The sequence below is a fragment of the Lycium barbarum genome, chromosome 3 (assembly GCF_019175385.1).
Source record: "Lycium barbarum isolate Lr01 chromosome 3, ASM1917538v2, whole genome shotgun sequence".
Lineage (NCBI taxonomy): Eukaryota > Viridiplantae > Streptophyta > Magnoliopsida > Solanales > Solanaceae > Lycium > Lycium barbarum.
In genome coordinates this window covers 112,591,562-112,616,375 of record NC_083339.1, presented here as the reverse complement: position 1 = coordinate 112,616,375, position 24,814 = coordinate 112,591,562, and the positions used below count along the sequence as shown (strand labels likewise).

The window sequence follows — 24,814 nt, the reverse complement described above, 5'->3', positions numbered from 1 at the left end:
GATTTCAACTTGATTTATTTTTTCTACTGCCGCAATTCGGGTTATTCATCTTTTCGATTTATATAGACATCGATTAAACGAAATAATTTAATAATTATGATAATTTTAAACAGAGCATAAAAATTCAATAGTATTACTAATATCAACAAAAATATATTATTCATTTATAATTGAGAGTTATGTTTTGAAGCTATCAGCTAACTCAAGACTAATCAACTAGAACTAGAACTCAACTTAGATGCACATTCAGATATCAAAATAAAAAATAAATAAACACTATGAACTATAAAGAGAAGCAAGGATTTATAAAAATTTAAAAAGTCAATGTGACTCATTAGGGGAAAAAAAAACCATTAGCAAGTAAATAAAAAGAAAAGAAGAAACAAGGAAAATAAAGTAAAGAAGAAGCAAAATAGAAAAAGAAAATAAGAAAAAAGGAGAACGAATCTTCTGTAAGCTTCTTAGAAAAGAGAAGTCTTTAAAAGAATTGATGCAAGTTGGACTCAATCCAAGGTGCTGTGGGCACAACTTTCGGCCCTTCACCCGTGACACCAAACAACCATTTGTTAGCCAGGGTGCCATTTTACATATTTATACTATTTCTCATATATACTCACATATATATACGAGGTTTTGCTCGAGGTGTGCGGGTGGCGTGGCATCCCCACCCGCCTTACTAGATCCGCCCCTGATCTGGACAACATTAGTTTAAAGTAAAAATATTGAAACTTAAAGTTATAAAAGAGTATCAGTTTAAAGTAAAAATATTGAAATTTAAAGTTATAAAAGAGTATCTTCTCAGTTGTGATTTTACATCGAAATAAATTCATATTTTTAACTTGATGGGTTCAACATTTAACGTTTATAACATAAAACTTATTGTGCTTTAAATTCTCGATTTAGATCTATATTTGTTAAAATTTTAGCAGGTCTTTCAGTATATATTTACGCTCGACATCGAAAAAACTGAATTCGAATTAACCTATTACGGAAGAATTGCACCCACCACTGCATGAATTTTACTTGACAAGTTTATTGAAGATCTGCAAATGAAAATAATTAATTTGATTGAAATGTTTCTTAAACAAGTTTCTCAAAATTTCACATAGATACAATCAAATAAATATTTATCTAGACGAAATTAATACTATTTATGAGTATTGAAATGGAGTATTTATTTATGATCAAACGGTGGCATGGTTCCACTCCAGCTGGGTATGAACCGTAGCGAATCACTACCTTATAACGAGACCTACCCTGTTAAGTTCTCCGTTTCAACATCAACCAACAAAAACACGACACGTGTCCCGTCAACATAAACGACCTCGTATCTCCACCGCATGATCTAAGCACCCGCCTACGTGATCTTATTACAATTGCAACGTGTCCATTTAGCAACCGGCTATAACCGGTTTTGTAGGGTTACTTACAGGTTAAGCCGGTCACTTTCTTGGACAATTCCCGCTAGATATAAAAATCCCAATCGAAAGTTTTCTTGTGATTAATAATTAGTCCCTAAAATCTCTCTTGTAGGGTATGTAGCTCTTCTTTTACACAGTAGCTTCTTTTCTTTTTTATCTGTTTTATTTAAGTTGCTTTAATATTTTTTTTTTTTGGTTGTAATTGTTACTAGCATAATTTAATGAGCTGCTAATATAGATTTTTTAGTTGAATTCTATATTTTTTGTCTTGATCTTTTGATATTAATTTGGGTTGCAGATGAATTAATGTATAGTGATGTTTTTGTCTAGAATTTGTACAAGATAAGATTGGAGTAATTTTTAGTATTGTCCTTGATTTGGGGTGTTTGGTACATGCTAAAATATTTGATTTTTGAGTGTTTGTTTGATTTTACTACTGGAGTTGCCAATTAAAGTGTGTGAGGCAGAAAAAGAATCTTGCTTTTCTTTTTTTCTTTTTAGCTCTTTGTAAGATTAGGGTTTTTGCAGATGGATTTTAGTATTTTACATTCTCTTTTGTCTTTGTGACTATAATAATGAGGGTATAAAGTTTTGATTTTAGCCCTCTTTTACATGCACTTAAACACTTGTTATGTTGTGTTCTTCAGTTGGTTGATGTATGGTTTCTGTAGCTGCTAGGATTTAGCTATTGTGCCTTTTTTTTTCCGTGACTGAGTAGTCTATTATATTTGAGTTACATCATCCAACAAGGTTGTATTTTTAATCAAAAAGTTTTTGCTTGTATTCAGCGGCTTGTTATATCAAATTACTTGGGTTCTTCATATGTATTGTTGTTGTTACCCTTTTTTAATAATAGTATGTAATGTTGTTGTCACTACACAGGAAAAGAAGACCTGGTGAGTCATTTTGTTGGTGAGGATAGTAATATAATCGGATAATTTGATGTTTCTAGATTGTTTTGGTGAAATTCTGAGGGTTATATAAGAAGGCTTTAACTTAGTTCTGCACTCTAGAGCCTGAAATAAAAAAAAAGGGTTAAGCACTGGAGAGGTATTTGGATTCCAGCCGCCAGGGGATTGTGCCTCCAATGACGCCTTCTCGGGTGCCTGGAGGGATGGCACATTCTTCTTCGAGTTCTGGTATCTTTTTCCAAGGAGATGGGCAGTCTCAAGTTGTGGGAAATTCTCACTTGACTTCATCTTTTGGGAATTCATCAAATTCACTACCTGGAAATGCATGGTCAAACTTGGGTCCTCTTTCCGGGGATGTCAGCAATACAGTTTTAAATAGTGTAGCAAACTCAGGTCCTAGTGTTGGGGCAAGTTCATTGGTTACGGATGCCAATTCAGGACTTTCAGGGGGACCGAATCTTCAGAGAAGTGCAAGCATTAATACGGAGTCCTACATGCGGTTGCCTGCATCACCTTTGTCTTTTTCTTCAAATAACATAAGTGTGTCTGGTTCCTCAGTCATGGATGGATCCTCAGTGGCTCAGCAAAGCTCTAACCAAGATCCGAACTCCCAACAACCTCAACATAATCAGCAGCGTCATGGTGCTTCTAGTGCCACCTCTTTGCCCACATCTAGAGTGGGGCAGGTTCAGCTGCCCAATGGTCAAGGCCTTAGGGTTCCAGGATCATTCATCCAGGATCCTGTTGCTTTGTCACATCTGCAAAAGAAACCGCGGCTAGACATCAAGCAGGAAGATATTCTGCAGCAGCAAGTTCTGCAACAGTTGTTGCAAAGACAAGATCCTGTGAACATGCAAAACGCCAGTCCTCAGTTACAAGCCTTGGTTCAGCAGCAGAGGCTGAGGCAACAGCAGCAACAGCAACAGCAACATCAGTTGTTGCAGTATCTGCCACCGATGCAGAGAGCCCAGTTACTGCAGCAACAGCAGCTGCAGCTAAGGCAACAACTTCAGCAACAAAATGTGCAGCCTGCATCAGCGATGAAGCGCCCCTCTGATGGTGTCTTGTGTTCTAGACGGTTAATGCAATACTTGTATCATCAGCGGCAACGACCTCCTGTGAGTGACTTGTTTCTCGTTGTGAAGAATGCCCCATACGGAACTAGTTCATGTGTCTCATTTCTGTTTGATTTATCATGTCTATTAGGATAACTCCATTGCCTATTGGAGAAAGTTTGTGGCTGAGTATTATTCCCCACGGGCAAAGAAGAGATGGTGCTTGTCATTATACGAGAATGTTGGGCATCATTCACTTGGCGTGTTTCCACAGTCAACCATGGTAATGTTTATATCTTGGATTTTCTATTTGAATTAGTTCTTTGCTTCTCAGGCCAGAAGTTAGAAATTGGTCCATCACCGTCGCTGTTGTTTGGTGCTCTTTTTTTCGCTTCTCAGCCCTGAAGTATGATCATATGCCTGGGGTTATCTCTTTGGTTATGACTTCATTCTTGTGATATTGTCCTGCTTGCTTGATATAATATGGCTCTGGTCTTCCTACTGAATTCATTTTCTCCTTAACAAATTCCATAAGCAACATTCTTATTTTCTTGACTGTGTTCCTTTTTTTGGCACCAGGATGCATGGCATTGTGATATTTGTGGCTCAAAATCGGGCAGGGGATTTGGTAAGTGGAAGCAGTTGTCAACTAGTAATTGATTTGAAGCTGACACATCACTAGGTTTTATCATGCTCTAGATACTATCAATTCTATAACTTGTGCTCTATCAGCTTACGAGGCATTCTTGATACATAGAGTTAAATCACTATTTACAATGGAGATGCAATTGCCTTTACTTTGAACTTGAGAGCATTTGCTTAGGGCTGTAGGAGGTATGGGTAGGGTTGATGAATATAATTTGGTCTGCACGGAAGGTTGAATTTCAGTTTGTATCAGACACTCTATCTATGTAATTACACTATTGCGTCTAGTTTCGATTTTCACCTCATTGAGGCCATAATGGAAGTTGGTGTGGTCCTTTTAGATCAAAGGAACTGTTATGAAAGAACACATTTAGTCAAGCTTCAATTTATCCCTTCCAAGAAAGGTAGAATTCTTGGAGGAATTAATTCTTGGAAACCGCAGTATATGGAACTGCGTAAATGTGACATTAAAAAAATAGCTACATGGCCTCACGTAAACCTGACTGTTGCTAGTAGGATATATACAAGTGCATGTCCAAATTAGATTTTTTTAAAAATAGCTACATGGCCTCACGTAAATTTCAATGTCTCTTGAGATCCCCATCCCCCCCATCCCCCACCCCCTGCCCCCCAAAAAAGAGAGAGAGAGAGAGAAGAAAGAAAGTGTAAACCTATATTGGAAGTCTGAAGATTCTCATTTATACAGTAATGACTTGGTGATTTAGTATAACTGCTAGAATTGTTGTTGGAGAGTGATCTTATTGTGTTGCTTTAGAATTGTGAATACCGAATACACGAGATCTTATATATACATTGATTCTTGGCCCATGGGATTGCCATGTGAAATATGAATTGCTGGTCACATTCTTCCTTTGTACTGTTAGTCGTCAGAATAGGTGGAAACCGAAGCGGGGGAACTAAACAATAAATATAGATGGAAAAGTGATGTATAATCGATAGAAACATTACTGCGGAATATGTTACTGCAGGAAAAGAAAATTAGATGTTTAGTATGATGAAATCAGTCACTAAGTCTGATTTAGCAACTTAATTGCCGTGGTTTTTACTTCATATATTTATAGGGGTGGCAATTGGGGCAGGGCAGGGGAAACCCTTAATAGGGCAGGGCAGGGGAATAGCTAAATGGGGCCGGGCGGGGCAAATCTTAATTTTTGAAATTTTTTAATGGGATAGGGCAGGGCAGGGCAAAAATCCGGATTAAAAGGTGGGTCGGGTTAAAAAAAGTGACCCGCATGTCAAAGAAGGGGTATTCAGTGCTTCATACTGTATATGGCTATAAGCTGTTTGCCCAAAATTCGGACAGTGATTTTATACTCTTGGAAGTATTCATGCTGTCTTCACGTGGAAAAAAAAAATCAAAATCATTAACTTTTTTTTGTTACTGTGATTGTTATTCTTAGTTTTCTTTTATGTACTTGTTATATCAAATTATGAATTGCTCTTCTTTTATTTATAACCAAATTATTCTATAATGATTTATCTGTTGTCCTATTGCCAATGGTTCAAATTCTTGTGAAGTCCTACCCTTTAAAGTTGGATCACACTTCTTTATATTCATTCATTTATTTCTGAATAATATTTGAACAAAAAAAATGAGTTCAACTTAGAAATCATAATATGACCACAAATGAAACAAAAAGAAATTTATTACTCCTAAATAACTGACAAAATTAAACAGATAAGGATATGAGTTTCATGAGCAGTTAAATGCTATATTGAAAAATCTGCAACTATAGAGTAAAGTAAAAATGGGAAAGATTAAAAAAGTTCAAAAAGATTTACTTAGAATACTGCAAATGAAAAATAAAGAAAAAAGATAGAAAAAACATAAATGGGGCAGGGCTTAGCAGGGCGGGGCGGGGCAGGGTAGGACAAATATTTAAGAAAACGCTAAACGGGGCGGGTCGAAATCTTAGCAGGTCAAGGCTTGCCCCGCCCTAACCCGTCCTAACCCGCCCTATTGCCATCCCTATATATTTATCTTAATTGCAGTTTCTTTCATCCCTTTCTTCATGTGATTTTGTTATTTGTGTTTATAGTTATCTTTTCTTGCATTACATGTGTGGTTTTATTTTTTCTTTATCAGGTTTGTTCAATCGCTTTAGGCCCCGTTTGTCCATAGATACCAAAAAAAAATTCACTTTTTTTGGAATTTTGGAGTTGGAGTTGGAGTTGTGTTTGGCCAGAGTTTTTGAAATTGTAGTTTTTGGTGAATATGTAATTGTAAAAAAGTGAAAAAAGTGATTTTTTTTTAAAAACAAGTTTTTTGAGTTTTTGGTATTCCGGAATACAACTTGAAGTTGTATTCGGAATTCTCATGGCCAAACGCTGATTCCGGAAAAAAAGTGAAAATAATTTCCGGAATAAAGTGAATAATTCTTATGGTCAAATGGGGGCTTAGTTTCTTGGCGCTTAAAGTCCCTGCAGACATTGTTTTTTCCTTGCTTTCTGTTCTTTTTGCTTTGGCAAACTGCTTGGCATTAGAAGTATGAGCTTCTTAAAGTTTGCGAGAACAATGTAGTTATTGTTTATTTAGATACAGGAGGTAGAACTTTAAAAGAGTGACAGTTCTAAAAGATGTTATTTAGGTATTTCATAGTCATTGTAGTAGTTTTCATATGCGGAGTATTAGTAGTCAGACTCTGCAGGAAACAGAAGGACCTGAGAAGCTAGTTGATGCATTAACAATTCACTATTTCCAGACCTCCCCCCATTCCCATTCCCCCTCGGGGAAGAAGTTGAAGAAAGAAAAACAATGCACCCAAAAACTCTTGGGCGAAACACATGACTGCGTGGGAAGATTCTGAGAGATGATTTCATAAGACCTGCCATCTGACTTGCTTCTTGTTGGTGTTTTTAACAGAGGCAACTTTCGAAGTTCTTCCTAGGCTGAATGAAATCAAATTTAGCAGTGGTGTCATCGATGAACTCTTGTTTTTGGATTTCCCGCGCGAATGCAGATTCCCCTCAGGATTAATGATGCTGGAATATGCAAAAGCAGTTCAGGAAAGTGTATATGAACAACTTCGTGTGGTTCGGGAGGGTCAACTCCGAATCATTTTTACCTCTGATTTGAAGGTACTGTAAAATGAAAAGTTGTGAGGGCCTAAGTTTATTTAAGTCATTTATAGCTTTGCTTTTTCTGCTTCTCCTTAGATATTGTCGTGGGAATTTTGTGCTCGGCGCCATGAGGAGCTTCTCCCTCGGAGATTAGTTGCACCACAGGTATTGAACTAAATTTAAATCACTGGTTCTAGCTTTTCAAAGCTCTTTTTGTTTCTTTCAGTTAAATGATTTTGGATCATCCTTAGTATATAGTTGCAATTTAGGGTTATAATGTTTAATACTGTTCACTCATTAAGATTGTCAAGGGTCTTTATCTTCGTTCTGGTTTTTTCCTCTGTCCAGTATATCGTATTGGCAGGTGTTTTTTTATTTCTCATGTCGAAAGTGTATATGATATTGTGGCCTTTTAGAGTAATCAATGTTTATAGAGGATTTCCAAATTTTGTTTGTATGGACACCTCCGTGTTGTTTCTTGGATAGAAGGCTCATGCAACTAATGTATAGGATATGTGTAACCTGTTCAACTGTTCTGTTCTGTAACCTGGTGATTTGATTAGCTGGGGCAAGCCAGTGGTCACCCTCTTTGCTGTGGAGGAGCTGGACATTTTGGAATAGAATGAGATGATCCCAATTGACGCGATATACCAGTTGTGCTTACTAACTAAAACATTTTGATGATTCCCTTTCAGCTTAGTGTTGATGACTCACCTGATGTGGAATGAAAGAGCAATTTCAGTGTTTACAACTTGCGCTCATAGCATTGTTCTTTGTAGGTAAATCAATTGTTGCAGGTTGCTCAGAAATGCCAAAGTACATTAACAGAAACTGGACCTGATGGGGTTTCTCAGCAGGATTTACAAGCAAACAGTAACTTGTGAGTGAAAACCTACTCATCTGTACTCCCCCCCCCCCCCCCCCCCCCCCCCCCGGGGGGAAACCAACCCCCACGCACCTGCCAACCAAAAAAAAAAAACCACAAAAGGGCTACTTGTCTGATTTCATGTTACTTACGCAGTATGTAATTCATTGTGTTTCTCCTTTCGTTTTAGCCTGATAGCTAGTTCTCCTGTCTGTCTCCTAATTTATGTATAGGATTCCAATTTCTACTGAGAGTAGTGTCTGTTACTGTGTTTCTGTCCCACTTAAGTGTACCTCATCCTAAATGATAAACCCACTTTTAGTATATTTTTCGAGTGTACTCGTATAATGATGCTTTCTATTACTGCTAGCAACTGAGATGTGCCCCTGAAAGAGAAGTTTGGTTGGTTTTCAAGTTCTAGTGAACACCTGATGAGGATTCTTTTGAACTACAAGCTTCCGTTATGTCTCTTTTTTTATCCCAGGAAGTGGTAAAAGCATTTGTAACCTTAGAGAATAGACTTCTCAATTTTGGTAGAGGTATTGTTTCTTTAATCTTACAGTTGGGTTGAACTATAATCTCATGTCACATTGTTGATGCTGTTGTGTGTTAGGGTTGTCACAACTGGACGTCAACTTGCTAAGAGTATGGAGTTGCAGTCACTTAATGATTTGGGATTTTCCAAAAGATACGTGAGATGCTTACAGGTATGTTTGAATGAATCTAGGATGAGATGATAACACTTTTTGGGGAAGAAAACATGAGATGAGAATTTTCCCCGGTCCATGTATAATTAAAGCGTTGGCTTCGCTTATCTGGCTTTCTAATGTTTTCATACTTGAATTCTTTGGCATATGATGTTCAGATAGCTGAGGTGGTGAATAGCATGAAGGACTTGATGGATTTTTGCAGGGAGCAGAAAGCTGGTCCCATTGGTAAATAGATTGTTTTTTCTTATGTTTGTTAATTAATATCTGTAGCATGATAGTTCTTAACTTTGGCGTGTTTTTGCCTGTTGGGAGAATGCTAAATACGGGGTAAATGCTATGTGCTTGTTTTGCAGAGGGCTTAAAGAATTTTCCACGACATTGTAATGCAGCCAAATTTCAGACGCAAAATATCCAGGAAACGGAGCAGCAGGCTGGTAGTGTTCATGGTCTGCCAACTGATCGCAGTGCGTTGAATAAACTCATGTCACTGCACCCTGGCCTTAATAGCCAAATGAGCAATAACCAGCACATGGGTAGCCGGGGACCTTTAAGTGGCGCACAAGCTGCTCTTGCGCTGTCAAACTTCCAAAATTCGCTTATGAGGCAGAATTCAATGAATTCAAACACAAACATGCCCCAACAAGATGCTTCCCACTCTCAATCTTCACTGTTGCAAGGGCCAAATGGTATACTGCCAGGGGCAATGCAGAACTTACCTGTCAGTGGGTTGTCAAGTACCAATCTGCAGCAACAACAGCAGCGATTACTGAGTAGCGGCTTACTCCAGCAAAATCAATCTCAATCCTCGCAGGGAAGCCAGGCCCTGCAGCAGCAAATGATCCAGCAGCTCCTTCAGGACATGAACAATGGAGGTGGTAGTGCTTCGAGGGAAGGGCTTGCATTTGGAAACAATAGTTCTATGGCTGCTGCAATACCTTCACATGGGCCAGGAAGCAGTGTAGGACCAACACCGAGTAGAAGCAACAGTTTTAAATCGGCATCGAACTGTGAACCCTCTGCATCGGCTGGCAACAGTGGTTTCAGTCAAAAAGCTGCAGATTTGCCCCCAAGTATGCATGTATCAGATGAGATGGTCCCTGATATGTCGCATGAATTCAATGAAAATGGTTTTTTTAGCAGTGATCTTGACAACAATATGAGTTATGAATGGAAGGCTTGACCAACATGTGTTGCTCCTTTGGGGGTTTTGCTGAGAGATAAGAATACTGCTATATATCTTTGTACAGGTTTGATTGTGTTAGATTTTGTTTTCCTTCTTGTGATTCTCCCCCTATTTTCTAGTTTGAGGCTGTTGTGGTGTTAGGCACTTGCACTCTTTTAGGTATTTAGCTCTACTTTCTTTGCTTTTCACACTCACTTGGTGTTTACACCTTCAAAGTCATCCACAAGTGTAATCTATTGAAATGGACTGGACAACGACATTATTAACTGTTTACTAATCTTTCATTCAGTTCATTGTATGCTTTTTCGTCTCATCATGTGGGTGGATACCTGTTTCAATGGTACTGTGATACAGGATGTGAATGATTCCTGAAGTTTGTAGGGAACATGTACATGCTTCCTAGGCAAATTGATGGGGGCGCATGGAACTCGAAAGATTTCTCACTTCTCCGGGGCGATTTTTTCTCTCTGAATTCATGTGACATTTCTTTTTTACTTTTGTCTTGAAAAACATATGATACATGTTTAGAATCGATTGAACTTTAAAATTTTCTTTTATTTTTAATTTTAATGATATTATTTTTAAACATAAATGTCTGCAATTTATTTTAATATCCAATGTTTCAAAAGTTCCTTTGTTTTTGTTTTTTTTTTTTAAAAATTTTTTGTACCTAGTTAAGTAACACCACATAAATTGGGAATTTAAGAAATTAATAATTAATGCTAAACGATATTCGATATTGATGTCTTACTGCGTTTCTTGACATTCTTCCTTTGGGTTTTGTCCTCCAAAATGAATGCTGTGAAATACGTATGGGGAAAGGTACTTCACAACTTATGAAGTGAATTTGAAAGATTAACTATGTCATGAAGTTTTACAGGTAAAACTTGAGATTTCATGATATTAACAATTTTTCAAACACAGCGGCAGTAGATGTTTCTATTGCATCCATATCACTTGCAATAGCCTTATTGCGCCAAAAAAGAGTAATCATAAATATCTGCACTTAACTCTAATAACAGATTCCCTTTCCTAAACTATAGCCGGAAAACTGTTCCATAATTTCAGCTCTGCCTTCCCCAATCCTTTTAAGTTTCGACAACATTACAAGTGGTTGATCAAATTGTGAAAATAAAGAACCAAGGCAATTACACTATAGTTACTGCTACAGTGATGCAAATGGACCTGTTGACTTGCTTGCCAATTGGCGCGTACATACAAAAACCTAACTTTCTTCACGGACGCTAATGCTTTACCAAGAAAAGTAGAAGCCTCGATGAAAGACAGATAGAGAGCAACTCGTCACTTTTGTGATCAAAACTAGAAGAAAACTTGGTTGATGTATCAATTTTTGACTACAGAGCATATGCTTGTCCTGTTATCCCAATGTTTCATGTGAAAAAAAATGTCAGTATTGTAGCAAATCCTTAGTTCTCGGCGTTGTCCAGGTTACTTGCAAAATGCCATGAGTATAAAACTTCGCATCTGTGAAGTGAAAGAGCAAATGTAGAAAATGGTGACTCCCCTTTTCTAAAGGTTTTCTTGTATCAACCAGGTAAGACATTCCAACTTTAATGGTGCTTTGTTTATCAAAATGAATATGCAAGGCCATTTAACTTGTCTTTACAGTTATTCCAGAACTTGACTCTCATTTACCTTCTTACTTGTCTCACTTTTCCATGCACTAGGTGTAGTTTCTTCCTAGTACCATATAGGTTCTCTTCATACTTTTCAGAGGTTTCAGGTTAAAGAATGAGTTTAGAGTCAGCGGACGCTACTCTATATTACATCTCTTAAATATGAGATTTTACACACTCCCTATTACCGGGACTCTTCAAGAAGAGGAGCAATCATCACTCTATCCTCTTCTACTGGCCTTTTCGTTTGGATTTTCAATTGGCAGTATGTGACTTAGTCATAATGGAGATTGGAGAGTATATTACAAGAATCTCTCATTGACACAATGGCACGCACCGTTATGGTTGTCAGCAAGAAAGTTAACCAACCCGAAAAATCAGATGCATCATACAACTTTTAACAAGCAAAAAAGATGACAGTAGTTTAGCATTTTTCAGTGCGAGATCAGTTAATCCCAGTTGGAATGGCAGAATGGAAATAGAAAACAACAGAATGGCGGCTTGCTAAAAACTATTGAACATGTTTATGAGGATCCACTTTCCAGAAGTTGAATGATATGCCTCCATACATAGCCTCTGTTTATAGGGGAAACTACAGCAGTGATGCTCCTTACATAGTGAGTAGCAGAAAAAAGTCGGGTTTACTCAGAGAAACGACTGTTAGGGCCTCGAAAGGGACCAAAACTAGACGCCAAACTCCTCATCTGAATCATCATCAGCCACATCAGCTCCAGCTCCAAGTAGTGTATTGAGGATCATTTGCTCCCATCCCCTTAAGCTTGCCCTAAACCTATGAAACCGAGGACTACTTGACTCTCCTTTAGAAAGTTTGTTACGTGACTCACTCAACCTTTCTTCTGGGTGATACTTCAGGCTGCACTTCCCGGCTTCATCAAGTATCTCCACATCAAATGCAGGCAACAGTGGTCTTCCAACAACTTGAACTTGCGATATACTATTAAAAAGCAAATTAATAGGGGCAAGTTACACAGTTGGCCAGTAGGCCGAAATAACTATATTCGCTAGCCAAATATACAAAAGATATACATTTTTATGTATAAAAGTTGTATATTTATGTCTATTATACGTTAATATACAAAAAATATACATTTTCTGGCAATTATTTGGTCAGTGGCTTAATTAGATATACAACAACCATATGGTAGACTATGACTGCAGTAATAGCAGGAAATAAAAGTCATTTAGAATTTCGAGGCCGACAAACCAAAAGAGGGGGAACTGACCATATATAATATAGACCATCCATTTGTTGTCTTTGAACTCTGCCTAAGAGTTCCACTTGTAGGATTCCGCCAATGCAAAGAACAGGTTCTGGCAGCTTAAACTTCTGCAAGATGTTCTCCTGTACACATATGAAGCCAAACTTAGCTGTTACTAGTCAACAACAACAACAACATACCTAGTGAAATCCCACAATGTGGGGTCTGGGGAGGGTAAAGAGTACGCAGACCTTACCCCTACCTTGAAGGTAGGGAGGCTGTTTCCGAAAGACCCTCGGCTCAAGAGAAAGCTGTTACAAAGTCAAGATACATAAAAGAAGAAATCTTAACCAAAACTTCACTGCAACTGAAATCTATTATAAATTGGTCGCTTTCATCAACAAAAAAGATGATTAGTTCATCAATGAGCACCTACTAGCTGAGTTAAATGGGTGGTACACTACCGACAAATAGATACTCCGACGGAAGTAAGACCAGGAATAGTCTTAGTTAGGGAGAATCTTGCAGTACTAAGACTTGGGAACTAGTTATTTTCCCAATAAAAAAAAAATGTCAGCCTAGAGTATCCGTTGATCATTTCAGGGCTAAGAACTGATAAGAATAAAGGAAATTAAAATACCATTACTGTTTCTAACCTGAGCCATGGGAAATGATGGTGAGGTGTATGTCCATACGATCTTGTCAGAGTAAGATCCTTGAGCAGCCGCGGATTCATGTCCGTTGTCACTTTCTACATCCATTTTAACATTAGGATGTCCCACCCTGAATCTCATAGCTTTTGCTGAATAAATCGGAAAGCCAAACTGGAAATACGCTGTTACAAAATCATAATGTTTTTGGTTAATGAAGCAAAAAACAAATAAGCAGAAGATAAGAGCTTGAGGTGCCACCTTGAAATGGTTGTACATGAATTTCTGAAATCAAGCACAGCTTTGAGATTAATTTATATGTTAGCGTCTCAGGAACTGTAGTATCATTTTGTCCTCCACTTGACCAGTATGAAGCCCTCCGCCCAATACGATCACCCGGTGTTAGCGTATTCAGAATGCTTTCTTCAGGATAGTTGTCAGTGCTTGATGCATGGATTGCAGCTACTAAGCATTCTTCCGTCATAGAGTTGGAAAGGCCTTGTGTCAAAAATGCATAAAATCTGTGATCCCTCTCCAGACATAACCACTCCCCAGACCTTTCAGGGTCAGATACTACTGGTACAACCGTGTTTTCAACTTTAATCATATTCGCAACACTTGATATTTCAGGAAATCTTCTTAAACAGAGATGCTTACACAAGCCATTTCCAATCACTGCACAAGAATTGATTGTCTGATATAAAAGGCAGTCAATAAGAAAACACATAGTTGCATACTACTCCTAAATGAATGATTTATGACATTAAAATAAAAGCAACCAGAATACCAGGATGTCTTGGTCTGAGTAAACATGAGGAACTCTAAGGAGCCGTTTGGCCCTGAGAATTATTCACTTTTTTTCAGGATGATTTCACTTTATTTCAAAGTCATAGTTTGGTTATAAAATTTCCAAATCCAACTTGGAGATGGATTCCAAATTTAGAGAAGTGCTCCAACTTCATAAATTCCAAATAAAGTGAAAAATATTTAGAATCTAGGCCAAACGCCTACTAAGTTCTGACAAAATCCAAAAGAACTAGACTGGCAAAAAATGCACTTAAGAAGGATCTAAAAAATGTTGGAGACTCTTCCTATTTCATGGCGATTTTAAGTTTGTGTACTAGATAGGGGAAGAACCTCTAAATTCCAGCAAAGAAACTCTTGCATCATATTCTGATCCAAATCTTTTAACAGCACAAGGCATTAAGCAACAAAAATTGAAAATGGCACTAAATAAACACCATAAAAAATTAAGTCCTCATCAATACAAATAATGACACCTCTAGAATGGAAGTAATGGAACGTGAAGGGGCGGAAGGGAGTGGTACCACATTTTAAATGATCATAGCCATTTTCAAGAAACCTTCTCATGATCATGTATACAATATGGAGTGATCGTTAGATATATGATCCAGCTGCCCAACAAGTATAGCAAATCGCATCGCGATGTCACCAACCCTTCAAACTTATTCGATTTTATCCAAACTAAGACTAACAAAACTACAGGTAGCACAATGAACTTGTGAAACATCAAAGTAGTAACAATGAAATAGGTTACCGAATTGACGCCAAGAACTAGAAACAACAGAAGCCCGGATAAGATCACAAGGGTCCTCCAAACACGTTAGGATCTTTATAGACATGTCTGGTAAAAGCCATTGCACAAAATCCCCACATCCCTCCATTTCTTTTCAACGATCAAGGCGGTTCAGTCACCTAACAAACCCAACAACACAAACTTAAAATCAAATAATTTGAATACAAACAAAAACAAATAAGCAAATTTAAGTACTAGAACATAAGGTTGGATTCTGAGTTCTAATATTCAAATACAAAAAAGATAGAAATCTCAGGTTCTTAGGACAGTTGAGGTTCAAACAAATACTTGTGTCAGCAAAAGAAAAACACAAAAAGAAGACAATAAAGACCTAGAATTAAGTTAGATAGCTTAAAAGAAAACATAAAGTGGAATCTGGTTAAACCTATACATAAACAAAGGAAGGAATGTTGAAACCAAGAAAAGTACAAAAAGAGTGAAGAAAAGAATTCACCTTTTGCAAGAAGGGAAAAAAAAAAAGGATAAAAACAAACCCCAAATGAGAGAAAAATGCAACTGAGAAAGAGAAAGGAGTTGATAATGGGAAACCATATATATCAACCGACAACCGACAACCACAAAATTAAATTAATTCTACAGAAAAAAGTACTGTACTTAATTAAAGACTGAAAGGAGTAGAAAGTCAATACACACCATTAAGAGCAATAATTAAGATTACTTTTGATTCCCATTATTTTACCTTATAGAAATAAGTACCAACTTGGAGTTTTTATGAAGTGGAGTGGAGAAAGAGAGAGAGAGAGGGTATAGCACGATAAATACAGAAGGAGAAGTACAAAGGTTGGTTTTAACGTATATTCAGTAGAGGGGTCATTGTCATTGTCATTTTATTGTGCACGTGTAGAGAGTGAAGGCCTTGAACAGACATAATAAAATTAGATTATGAAAATATGATTTGCTTAATCCCTATATTTTATGTAATTCATGTCATTTTGATTTATTCAAATTTAATTATATTTAAAGATTAAATTAATTTAGGACTAAATAGAAAGTCTAAATTAACTCACAAAATATTTTCTCAACTTATTAAATAAATATTTTTTATTTAGTATGTTGTATATAAGTAATAATAATAATAATAATAATAATAATAAAATAAAATATCTTTATTTTATATGGTAATTAAGAAAATTATATGAAAAAAATACAAATTAATATTATTGGGACTTTTTCACAAATACCTATGCGGATATACTCCCTCCGTTCACTTTTACTTGTCCATTTTTTATTTTGCACACCCTTTAAAAAATAACATAATTTACTAATGTATCCATATTAATTGGTGCATATTTTTATTGGATTTAAAAAATGATTTGAAGTGAGTATTTAATATTATGGGTAATATCAGAAAAAGGAAATTGTCTTCTCTTGAATATTAAAAGTGACAAGTAAAAGTGAAAATCTATTTTTAGAATATTGAACAAGTAAAAATGAACGGAGGGAGTAATATTTTAATGTCAATAGCCACGCATTTCCTCTAATTGAATCAGGTGGGGACGTCCTCTAATTAAAGCTTTACTTTCAACTTAGTTGAATATTAAAGTCTTGCAAGTGATGATTGATATTAATGTAAAAAAGGTATATAAGAAATAGTACAAATAATTGAATCACATTATCATAAACCATTAAGGTAACAAGTGTGATTATATATCCAAGGATATGCAATGTGTATACATGCTGGGTATGTTAAAAATATCTTTTTTCAAAAAATATATTGATTATAAATAATGTCGGAGCGAAGACTATTTAATTTTAATCAGACACGTGGCAGGCGAAGGAGGAGCTCATAGTGAACCCCGTTCAGACAGCCTAGCCCTTTAACCTCCCGGGGACTTTGTTCCGAATCCGATATGAACACATCGAGCAACCGTGCTTCAGAAGAATACATTTGCAAGGACCAAAATACCCGGACCATTTGATTATTATTGCAAAGAATAAAGAAATTCTCTATAAAGAAATTCTCTTTCCACTCTTTATTCTTGTGGGTCCCTTTTTCCTTTAGTCTTTTTTATCTTATGTGAAATACATTTTCTCCCACATTGATGGTGGAAAGAAGCTTCTTCCTCTTTATCTTGAACTAGTGAATTTGACCGCGCTTCGTGCGATTTTAAGAGATGTTAGAGAACTTAGAAATGATCATGCTAATCATTAATTTAAACATCATCCCTTTTTTCTGAGAGAAATAAAAAGCTAACAAAAGCGCGATTGTAAAAGATATTTGAAAATTTACGAAGATAGAAAACTAAGTTACATAAATTTGATCTTATAACTAAAAATTACCATACGAAATAAAACATTTAAGTTATTGTTCGTTGATTATTGAGAAGATAGGATTTGACCTCACTATTCTTCGCATCCAAAAGAAGATATTTTGGATAGTGGCAGAGCCAGAATTTTCACCAAGGGGGTTCAAAATATGAAGAAGTAACCACACAAAGATGTCAAAGGGAGTTCAACATTTTTTTTTTATTTTTTTTTTTTCAACTCAAGTAAAGTAAATCTATAACAAAATAGTTCATATCCTTCATTACTTTACATACATCTAAAAGTCCTCTACCTCCTGCCCCATCAGTGACCTTAAAATGGGGAAGAAAGAAACTATTACTGAATAGAGTAAAAAAAGACTAATCCTAATTTGTAGTACATACAAGAAAATGACGGGTCAATAATAGAAATCAAAGATTCTTTGACCCACCAAATCCCCCATGTTCCCAAGTCCCAACAACCATATCTTAGACCATAATTCATATTTCATACACAAAAACACTCTATTACAAGTTTGTCTTGTCACTTCCATATTTTTCCACGAGAGGGTGTGTTGATGAGTAGTCCATTTGACCAAATTGCCCTTGCATTGATAGATAGTGAAGTCATGATCTTGGGTGCAGTGCATTGGCCCAAAGGTTAAATGGCATGGGCCTGGGTTGGGCCTGGACCAGAGCTGTTGGTATGGGCCCAGATGAGGATGAGTTTGGTGGGGGCCCAACACGTTCACATGAAGGGCACATGGTGAGGGTGGTGGGAGGGGTCATTTGCATGTAGAATTGAGGTGAAAGCTTGAGTGCCCTCAACTCCTGAACTTCCTTCTGTAATCTTCTGTTTTCCTCTGTCAGATTCTCACAACATCTCTTCAAGAACTCACAGTCCACCTCTGTTTGCTTCAACTTTGTCCTTGCCCTTCTGTTCTGAAACCACACCTCAACTTGCCTAGGCCTCAATCCCAGTCTTTTAGCCAAAGCCAACTTTTGTTTAGGATTGAGGGTGTTGTGTTCTTTGAAACTTTCTTCAAGAACAGCAGATTGGTCTTTAGAAAGCCTTAGTTTCTTTCTAGAAGTTTCTCCATCTTCTTCATCACTCATAGAAGCCCTTCCCATTTCATGTTCTTCACAGTTATTTGTTTCTCTTTCACTTCTCTTATTTCCACTAATACTGGAAATCGTACTGTTCGGCGACGACACGCCGGCTTCCTCATCGGCTTCAGCCGTCGCCGGCAGCCGGTTCACGTCGATTCCCTTAAGGAAAGTCCTCGTCTCCACTCTGCATGCCTCAGAGTTTCGATCTGAAGAAGGAAATAAGGATTCAGTCCAAGAAGTTTTGTGCATAAGATTAAAAGGTGAAGATGAAGGGATGAGATTTAGCTGATGATTATTGGTTGTATTCTTGTTATTATTTGGAAAACTAAGGCTAAGGCTCAACCCCAAATCTTCTTTTTCCACCATCATTTTTTTTTTCAAGGGTCTTAAATTTCTTGAAGAAAATAGAGTTAACAAGTGCAGTGATATGAAATAGAATTTTCGAGTTCAACATCTTCTATATATAAATAAAAAGTTATTTTAACATTGTATAAATAGTATAATGTTTCGCCGAAGGGTTCAGATAAAACCCCTCGGCCCTTACTGGCTCCGCCCCTGATCTTAGAATAGTTGTACTCTTGGTATCTCCATTCTTAACCAACTCAAACCCATATAACTATTTATCACAAGTAATTAGTAAGTTTACTAAACACTTTGAAAGAACATGTACATACAAGAACTTCTGCATATCTATATATAGTATAAAGCTAGGCATAGACAAGGTGATGTGACACTTCTTTATGACCTCCATTAGTATTTATCTTTATTCTCCTTTTTTTTTTGACTTTTTCTCTCATTTCTTTCAATTATTTTATTTTGCAAAATCAATATCCATAACTCATACCTCTTCAATTACATAAATTGTGCTCTTAATGAGTATTAGTAACATCCATAACACTCAAGCCTTTCATATTCATAACCCCCAATTATTTAATATATAAGTTTATGACACCTTAAATCACACCAATAGAAATTTATATTGAGATTATTGGGTGGCCTTTTTTTCGTTTCTCAGAAAATGAATGGGTCACAAGTCTGTGACAAACTTTTGAGGTGCTTAAGAAGTAAAAATTTTGCGGTATCATTTTGTTGCTGTGTAGATATTTCGTTATGGTTGATCATGTGGCTATGAAGACTTATGGTTGGAATTTTTTCCTTATTCCTTCATTTGTTGCCTCTTTGGCTGGTCAATTTTTTTTTAACTCTTTTGACCTGATTTTGCATGCAGATTACAAGAGAGAGATATATATATAATGAATTGTTAGATATTCTTGCATAGTTCGACTTTACGTGGTACAATGATTCGGTATGCCTAATATTATTGTAACAATACCAGAACTTTGTTTCTGTTTCTCTCTTTCCCCATCTATCTGTGGTATCGTAAATTAGTACTTACATTTTCTAAAATATTATGATGAGAGTTTTATTGCTTTTGCGTATTCATTTATAACTTGTAGAACCGATTATGAGCTTTGGACTTACTTGATTATCCGATGAGGAAACCGGCCCCATTAAGGTATGTTGCAACCATACATTTGATATTATTTGTGTTGGGTTCTTGATGATATGAATGAGGAATTCTTTAAAAACTTATTTAACTTTTTCTCTTTGTATTTTTAAAGAATTTGATGATGTTATGTTGATATCCGGGTCCTTCTTACCTCTTTAACTTATAATTAAGTATTCTATAAGGTTTTTATTTACTTAATTAACTTAATTCTTCAGTTTTCTTTCTTTGATGGTAAGGTTAACTTATTGTGTTTTCAGGATATTTTCGAAATTTAGAAGTAGGAAAGAAAGCCAACGTATAGCAGCATGCGATTTAAGGAAGATCCAACGTATTCGAGCACACTACTTAAGGAAGTATATATATCCTTCCGTAGTCATATGGATCAACTCTTAATAATCATAATGATAGAACATGAGACTGTAGATTAATTTGTAATTTTCAACATACAATTTAATTCATAGAAAAGTTGTTTATTGATATGTAAAATTATAATCTTCGAATTTTTCATTTTTTTGTTGTTTGAGTTCTAAATGTTTTTTCAAATTTCCAGAGATCACTATTATGTTATGTTGAGTCTGAACTCTTTGAGCTCATTACTTGAAAAATGTAAAAATACTAGCGATTAAAATGATTTAGTAAAGTTGCTTGAGAGAGAGAGAGAGAGTTATTCTTTTTGTACTTTGATTCATCATTTACTTTCTTCATCATTTATCGAGGATTGAATTTTAAGTTTTGGCATTAAATTTTTCTTTTTCGGTTAAAACATGGTAAGAGATATTAATAAAAAAATATTGATTTAAAAGATGACAGTGAATATTAAAAAGTGAGCAATGCTAGGAGGAATTAGTTGAAATAGAAACTAAGTTTAGGATGTTGCATAAGATTAGTAATAGGTGAAGGAAATTTCAAGGATATAACTATGAAAAAGAGAAGGAAATAAATGTTAAAGAGTTTATAACTAATGATATATTTGTTAAATATTTAAATATCTAAATTATATCTTAAAGAAGAATTATATATGCAATTTTAGACAAGATATGGTTAGATCATAAATCTCTTAAAAGTAGAAAGAGTATAATGAGCAATTAAATCTAGAATTATGTATATAATTGGCGCTACATGAACTCCATAAATGTTCCACAATTATTGTATTGGATGAATTAGGAGGATGGTAGAATTTTGATGTTCTAAGATGTGTAAATTTATAATGTTATATATACGTAATTTGTTTATTTACAAGAATGATATAAAATAATATTTATGTAAATAAAAGATAGATTTGAAAAATCGAGCAAGTGTTGACAAAAATTCTTATCAATAAGTATTTAAAAACAGTGAAGTATGTTCATTGATATTTATCGGCATGAGATTTATATATACTAAAAAATGTGAAAAATAAGGAAGATAATCAAGTATAAATTATAAATTTTATGAAGTTATTTCTTGGTGTTTAATGTAGCACGTAAATCATGAAAAATATAAGAAAAATTATTTTTTTTGGCATTTTGCGCAAAATCGGTAGAAGAAGAAAGGCAAACTAACTTGATTATTTTAAGGAAGAATAGTAATAATTATTGATCTTACAGAGGGATTGAATAAACAAAGGTAAAGAAATGAAAAAAAACGAGTACGTAAAGGGAAGTTGAAAATTAATGTTAGGATAAATATAAAGAAGGATATGATTACATAAGAAATTTATTAATATGAAAAATAATTGGGGCGTGGGGGGCGGTGGGGAATAAGAAAAAAGAGAATAGATAATCAAGAAAATTGTTAAAAATAAGAAAAATAAAAAATGTCAAGATGGTAATGAGAATATGATCAAACAAGAATATTTATTATGTTTTTGCTTTTTCTTAATTAAATACCTTAAAATTATTAAATAATTTTTTTGATTTTCTGTTTTTTTTTTTTTAATTAGAAATCTAAAGAAGATCATTAAGAGGGGAGGAATATATTCCACACATTTTCCAAGGAGGGTTATTTGTTTGATATTGAAGTTGCAGAATTGATTTTTTTTTTTCATTTGTTATCGATCATCAAAATATAATTAGAATAACAGTAGTGTTGTAATTCAAGAACAAAAAAACATAAATTGATTGATGAGTAAAGGTTGATGTCTTTATTAAGAAATTAATAATAATTATTTAATTATATTTTAATTTTATTTTAATGACCGCGCGAAGTGCGGATAAATTCACTAGTTATTAATAAATAGAATAAGATTGTGTACACTCTACTCTCCCCAAACCTCACATTATGAGATTTCACTTGGTTGTTGTTGTGCTTAAAATTATTTAAACACAGCTCATACTTTTTCATCAGGGAATAAGTCGTGACCCACAAGTAAGACATAATGGTTGAATTTAATCAAATAATTTTTCTAGACCAATATAATTAAATATACTGATATAATTTTTTTTAAAACTAAAATCAACCCTTCTAATATGTTTAAATAATGAAACTAATACGATGAATCAATTTTGATACAATGAGAACTTCCCATTCAACTATCCGTATTCTTTAAATATTTAGCACATCTTAATACACCCGTCAAAAATTAAGAAGAAAAAAAAATTGTTTACAATAAATAACTTGAAAAAAAAATGTAAAGACAAATAAATCAAACGAGAGAATACACGATGAACATGAAATTAACAAAATGATAATAACTCTATATTAGATATGCAGCAAAAATGATAATTTTCCTTTTTCATGTTACCCAAGAATTTCGGATTGACGGGGCAAGAACTCATGTACTATGTTTTCCAGTCTTGCCATGTGTATTAGTATGCCTCAAATTGTTGGGCACAGATAAAAACTTTCTTGACGCAACAGACTTTGCATTTGCTAAATTGCCGTTAAAAGATAAATTAGAATGCACAACATTCATGTAATATAAATACACATTGCAATTTGACTAAATGACACCAAATCAATAATTTAGCATAAAACAACAAAAAATGCAATAAAAGGACTCAAAAATGATACCACATCAAAGAAGAGGATGGATTGTATTTTACTGTTATTACATACAAAAAACACCTCGTAATAGTGCTCGTAAAAGAAAAAGCAGAAATATTACACAAATGAAGCTCGGATGTCTGGAGAAAAAGTGAAAGAGGCATAGCAAATCAAACATATCCTAACCTGCAGATAATTAAATATACGCTACTCATTAGGGCCTCTTTAATATCATTTAGTGCTTTTCCTAAAATTTCTCTTCTGCTATTGGTGCATGAGAACGTGTTTGGGCTACTTAATTGCACTTTTGAGCAGTTTCGTGCATGACCTTAATTTTGAGAACCAAATGTTTAGATATTTAATAATTGAATAACTACATAAAATGATGAGAAAATCCAACAAATGCCAAAAAAAGATAAATAGGAATGATGGCCATAGAGAGGTGTCACATCATCTTGTCTATGTCTAGCTTTATATTATATATAGATTGTGTATTATTGGGCTAGTACAAAGCTAGCAAATGGGAGTGGCCACGCGCATATCAGAATTGGCCGTGCAAGGAAAAACGAGCTGACTTGCCCCTTCCCCCCCACCCATAGCGTGTCGTACCTTTAGTCTCTCTGTTTTTATGGGCTAAACAATTTGCACCGTAGTTGGTCCGAAATCGCTTTCAATGTAGTGGCAGTGATTTGATAAGTTGTTTTCTTGTTCTTGATCTTCTTTCTAATTTAACTAACACCATTCTCGACCATCTACTTTTCAACTACGGCCAAATTCTTAGATATCCGAAAATTTCAGCTTATCATATTCAATGACCACGATCTTTTTCCTGTAACAAGTGTAATGTGTGAGATTCACGAAGCCAATTACAGTGAAAATTATTATAGTATAAATTTTCCATCTCCTCATCATTGTAGACCATCAGATTATTATTATTACTAGTGTTAAGTGTACGTGTGTTGCACGTGTGTATCGCGTGAATATAGTATGTTGTTGTATATCACAAAAGAACAAATTATGTGAAATAGCAATTAACACTAAAATAGATATAACATTCATTTAAATAACAAAATAAATGTTACTACATGGCACAATTGTGGAATCTATATATCATATAAAGCTAGGCATAAACAAGGTGATATAGCACCTCTCTATGGCCAACATTTGCATTTATCTTTTTTCTCCTTTTTTGACATTTTTTCCATTTTATTACATATTTTTGCTCTACTAACCTATGGCTGAATAAATGACATTTTTTTTGTGCGGATTGTCCTTCAAAAGAACTGGTCTTTAATTTTTGTCCCTTAAATTGGTGGTCTTTAATTTTTGCCCTTCGCTTAATACCCCAAGGTTCTGGGCTAGAACCCCGGCTCAATAAAAAAACAAAAAAAAGAAGGAATTTAGCAAGGCAGAGTTTTGCAGAATTTTAATTGCAGAATTTTGAATGCAAAACTCTACCTTACATGCAAAACTCTGCCTACATGTAGAGTTTTCAATTCAGGTATAAGGCAAAAATCTGCTTTAGGTAGAGTTTTGGCATGCCTGAAGGCAAAACAGAGTTTGCCTTAAAACTCCACTTGATCAGGGAGAGTTTGACTGCAAGGTAGAGTTTCAAACTCTGCCTGAAGGTAGCAAATTTCTGCCTGAGGCAGAGTTTTGCATGCAAATCTCTGTCTTGCGAATCCAAACTCTATCTTGCGATTTTTTTTTAATTTTTTTTTTTTACTGAGTGGGGGTTCAAACTCGAAATCAAAGGGTTCTAACGAAGGGTAAAAATTAAAAATCACCAATTTAATGGGCAAAATTAAAGACCACCCAAAAATAAGGGCATTCCTGTGAATTGCCCAATAAATGACCCATACAATAAATGTAACATTCAAGCCCAGATAACCCTTGTATTAGTCTGAATTAGCCCACTATCACTGTTGCTCTTTATCATACATTTGAAACTTTCTTTCACAATAAATTCAGAAGGCTATTGAATAACCCAT

At 35.2% G+C, this 24,814-nt stretch overlaps 3 protein-coding genes across 5 annotated transcripts; 1 reads left to right on the top strand and 2 right to left on the bottom strand.

Annotated features, from left to right (window-relative positions):
* Positions 1–1,317: 1,317 nt before the first annotated feature.
* On the top strand, positions 1,318–10,169 carry LOC132631847 (probable transcriptional regulator SLK2). The gene is made up of 10 exons (XM_060347552.1): positions 1,318–1,534; positions 2,304–3,450; positions 3,539–3,670; positions 3,967–4,015; positions 6,917–7,131; positions 7,210–7,278; positions 7,893–7,993; positions 8,592–8,685; positions 8,844–8,913; positions 9,042–10,169. The coding sequence occupies exons 2-10, from the start codon at positions 2,509–2,511 to the stop codon at positions 9,866–9,868; spliced, it is 2,499 nt and encodes an 832-aa protein (XP_060203535.1). The 5' UTR covers positions 1,318–1,534; positions 2,304–2,508; the 3' UTR covers positions 9,869–10,169.
* Positions 10,170–11,868: 1,699 nt separating this feature from the next.
* LOC132631846 (F-box protein At4g00755-like) lies at positions 11,869–15,790 on the bottom strand. 3 transcript variants are annotated; one of them, XM_060347551.1, is made up of 6 exons: positions 15,676–15,790; positions 14,937–15,094; positions 13,640–14,053; positions 13,385–13,563; positions 12,753–12,871; positions 11,869–12,463 (listed from the first exon to the last, which is right to left on the bottom strand). In XM_060347551.1, the coding sequence occupies exons 2-6, from the start codon at positions 15,061–15,063 to the stop codon at positions 12,193–12,195; spliced, it is 1,110 nt and encodes a 369-aa protein (XP_060203534.1). In that variant the 5' UTR covers positions 15,064–15,094; positions 15,676–15,790; the 3' UTR covers positions 11,869–12,192. The 3 variants fall into 3 exon arrangements, with proteins under 3 accessions (XP_060203534.1, XP_060203533.1, XP_060203532.1); XM_060347550.1 differs by lacking the exon at positions 15,676–15,790 and adding an exon at positions 15,630–15,648; XM_060347549.1 differs by lacking the exon at positions 15,676–15,790 and adding an exon at positions 15,430–15,560.
* Positions 15,791–17,486: 1,696 nt separating this feature from the next.
* Positions 17,487–18,938, bottom strand: LOC132631845 (homeobox-leucine zipper protein HAT4-like). Its single transcript, XM_060347547.1, has one exon. The coding sequence runs from the start codon at positions 18,716–18,718 to the stop codon at positions 17,867–17,869; it is 852 nt and encodes a 283-aa protein (XP_060203530.1). The 5' UTR covers positions 18,719–18,938; the 3' UTR covers positions 17,487–17,866.
* Positions 18,939–24,814: the final 5,876 nt, after the last annotated feature.

Bases quoted from the DNA above. Each gene is read 5' to 3' on its own strand.
- LOC132631847 (XM_060347552.1), top strand. From the start codon at position 2,509: ATGACGCCTTCTCGGGTGCCTGGAGGGATGGCACATTCTTCTTCGAGT. The intron at 7,132-7,209 runs GTACTGTAAAAT...GCTTCTCCTTAG, and splicing joins TTTTTACCTCTGATTTGAAG to ATATTGTCGTGGGAATTTTG. The intron at 8,914-9,041 runs GTAAATAGATTG...CTTGTTTTGCAG, and splicing joins GCAGAAAGCTGGTCCCATTG to AGGGCTTAAAGAATTTTCCA.
- LOC132631846 (XM_060347551.1), bottom strand. From the start codon at position 15,063: ATGGAGGGATGTGGGGATTTTGTGCAATGGCTTTTACCAGACATGTCT. The intron at 13,564-13,639 runs GTGGCACCTCAA...ATTTTGTAACAG, and splicing joins TCATGTACAACCATTTCAAG to CGTATTTCCAGTTTGGCTTT. The intron at 12,872-13,384 runs GTTAGAAACAGT...ATATGTGTACAG, and splicing joins CATCATTTCCCATGGCTCAG to GAGAACATCTTGCAGAAGTT.
- LOC132631845 (XM_060347547.1), bottom strand. From the start codon at position 18,718: ATGATGGTGGAAAAAGAAGATTTGGGGTTGAGCCTTAGCCTTAGTTTT.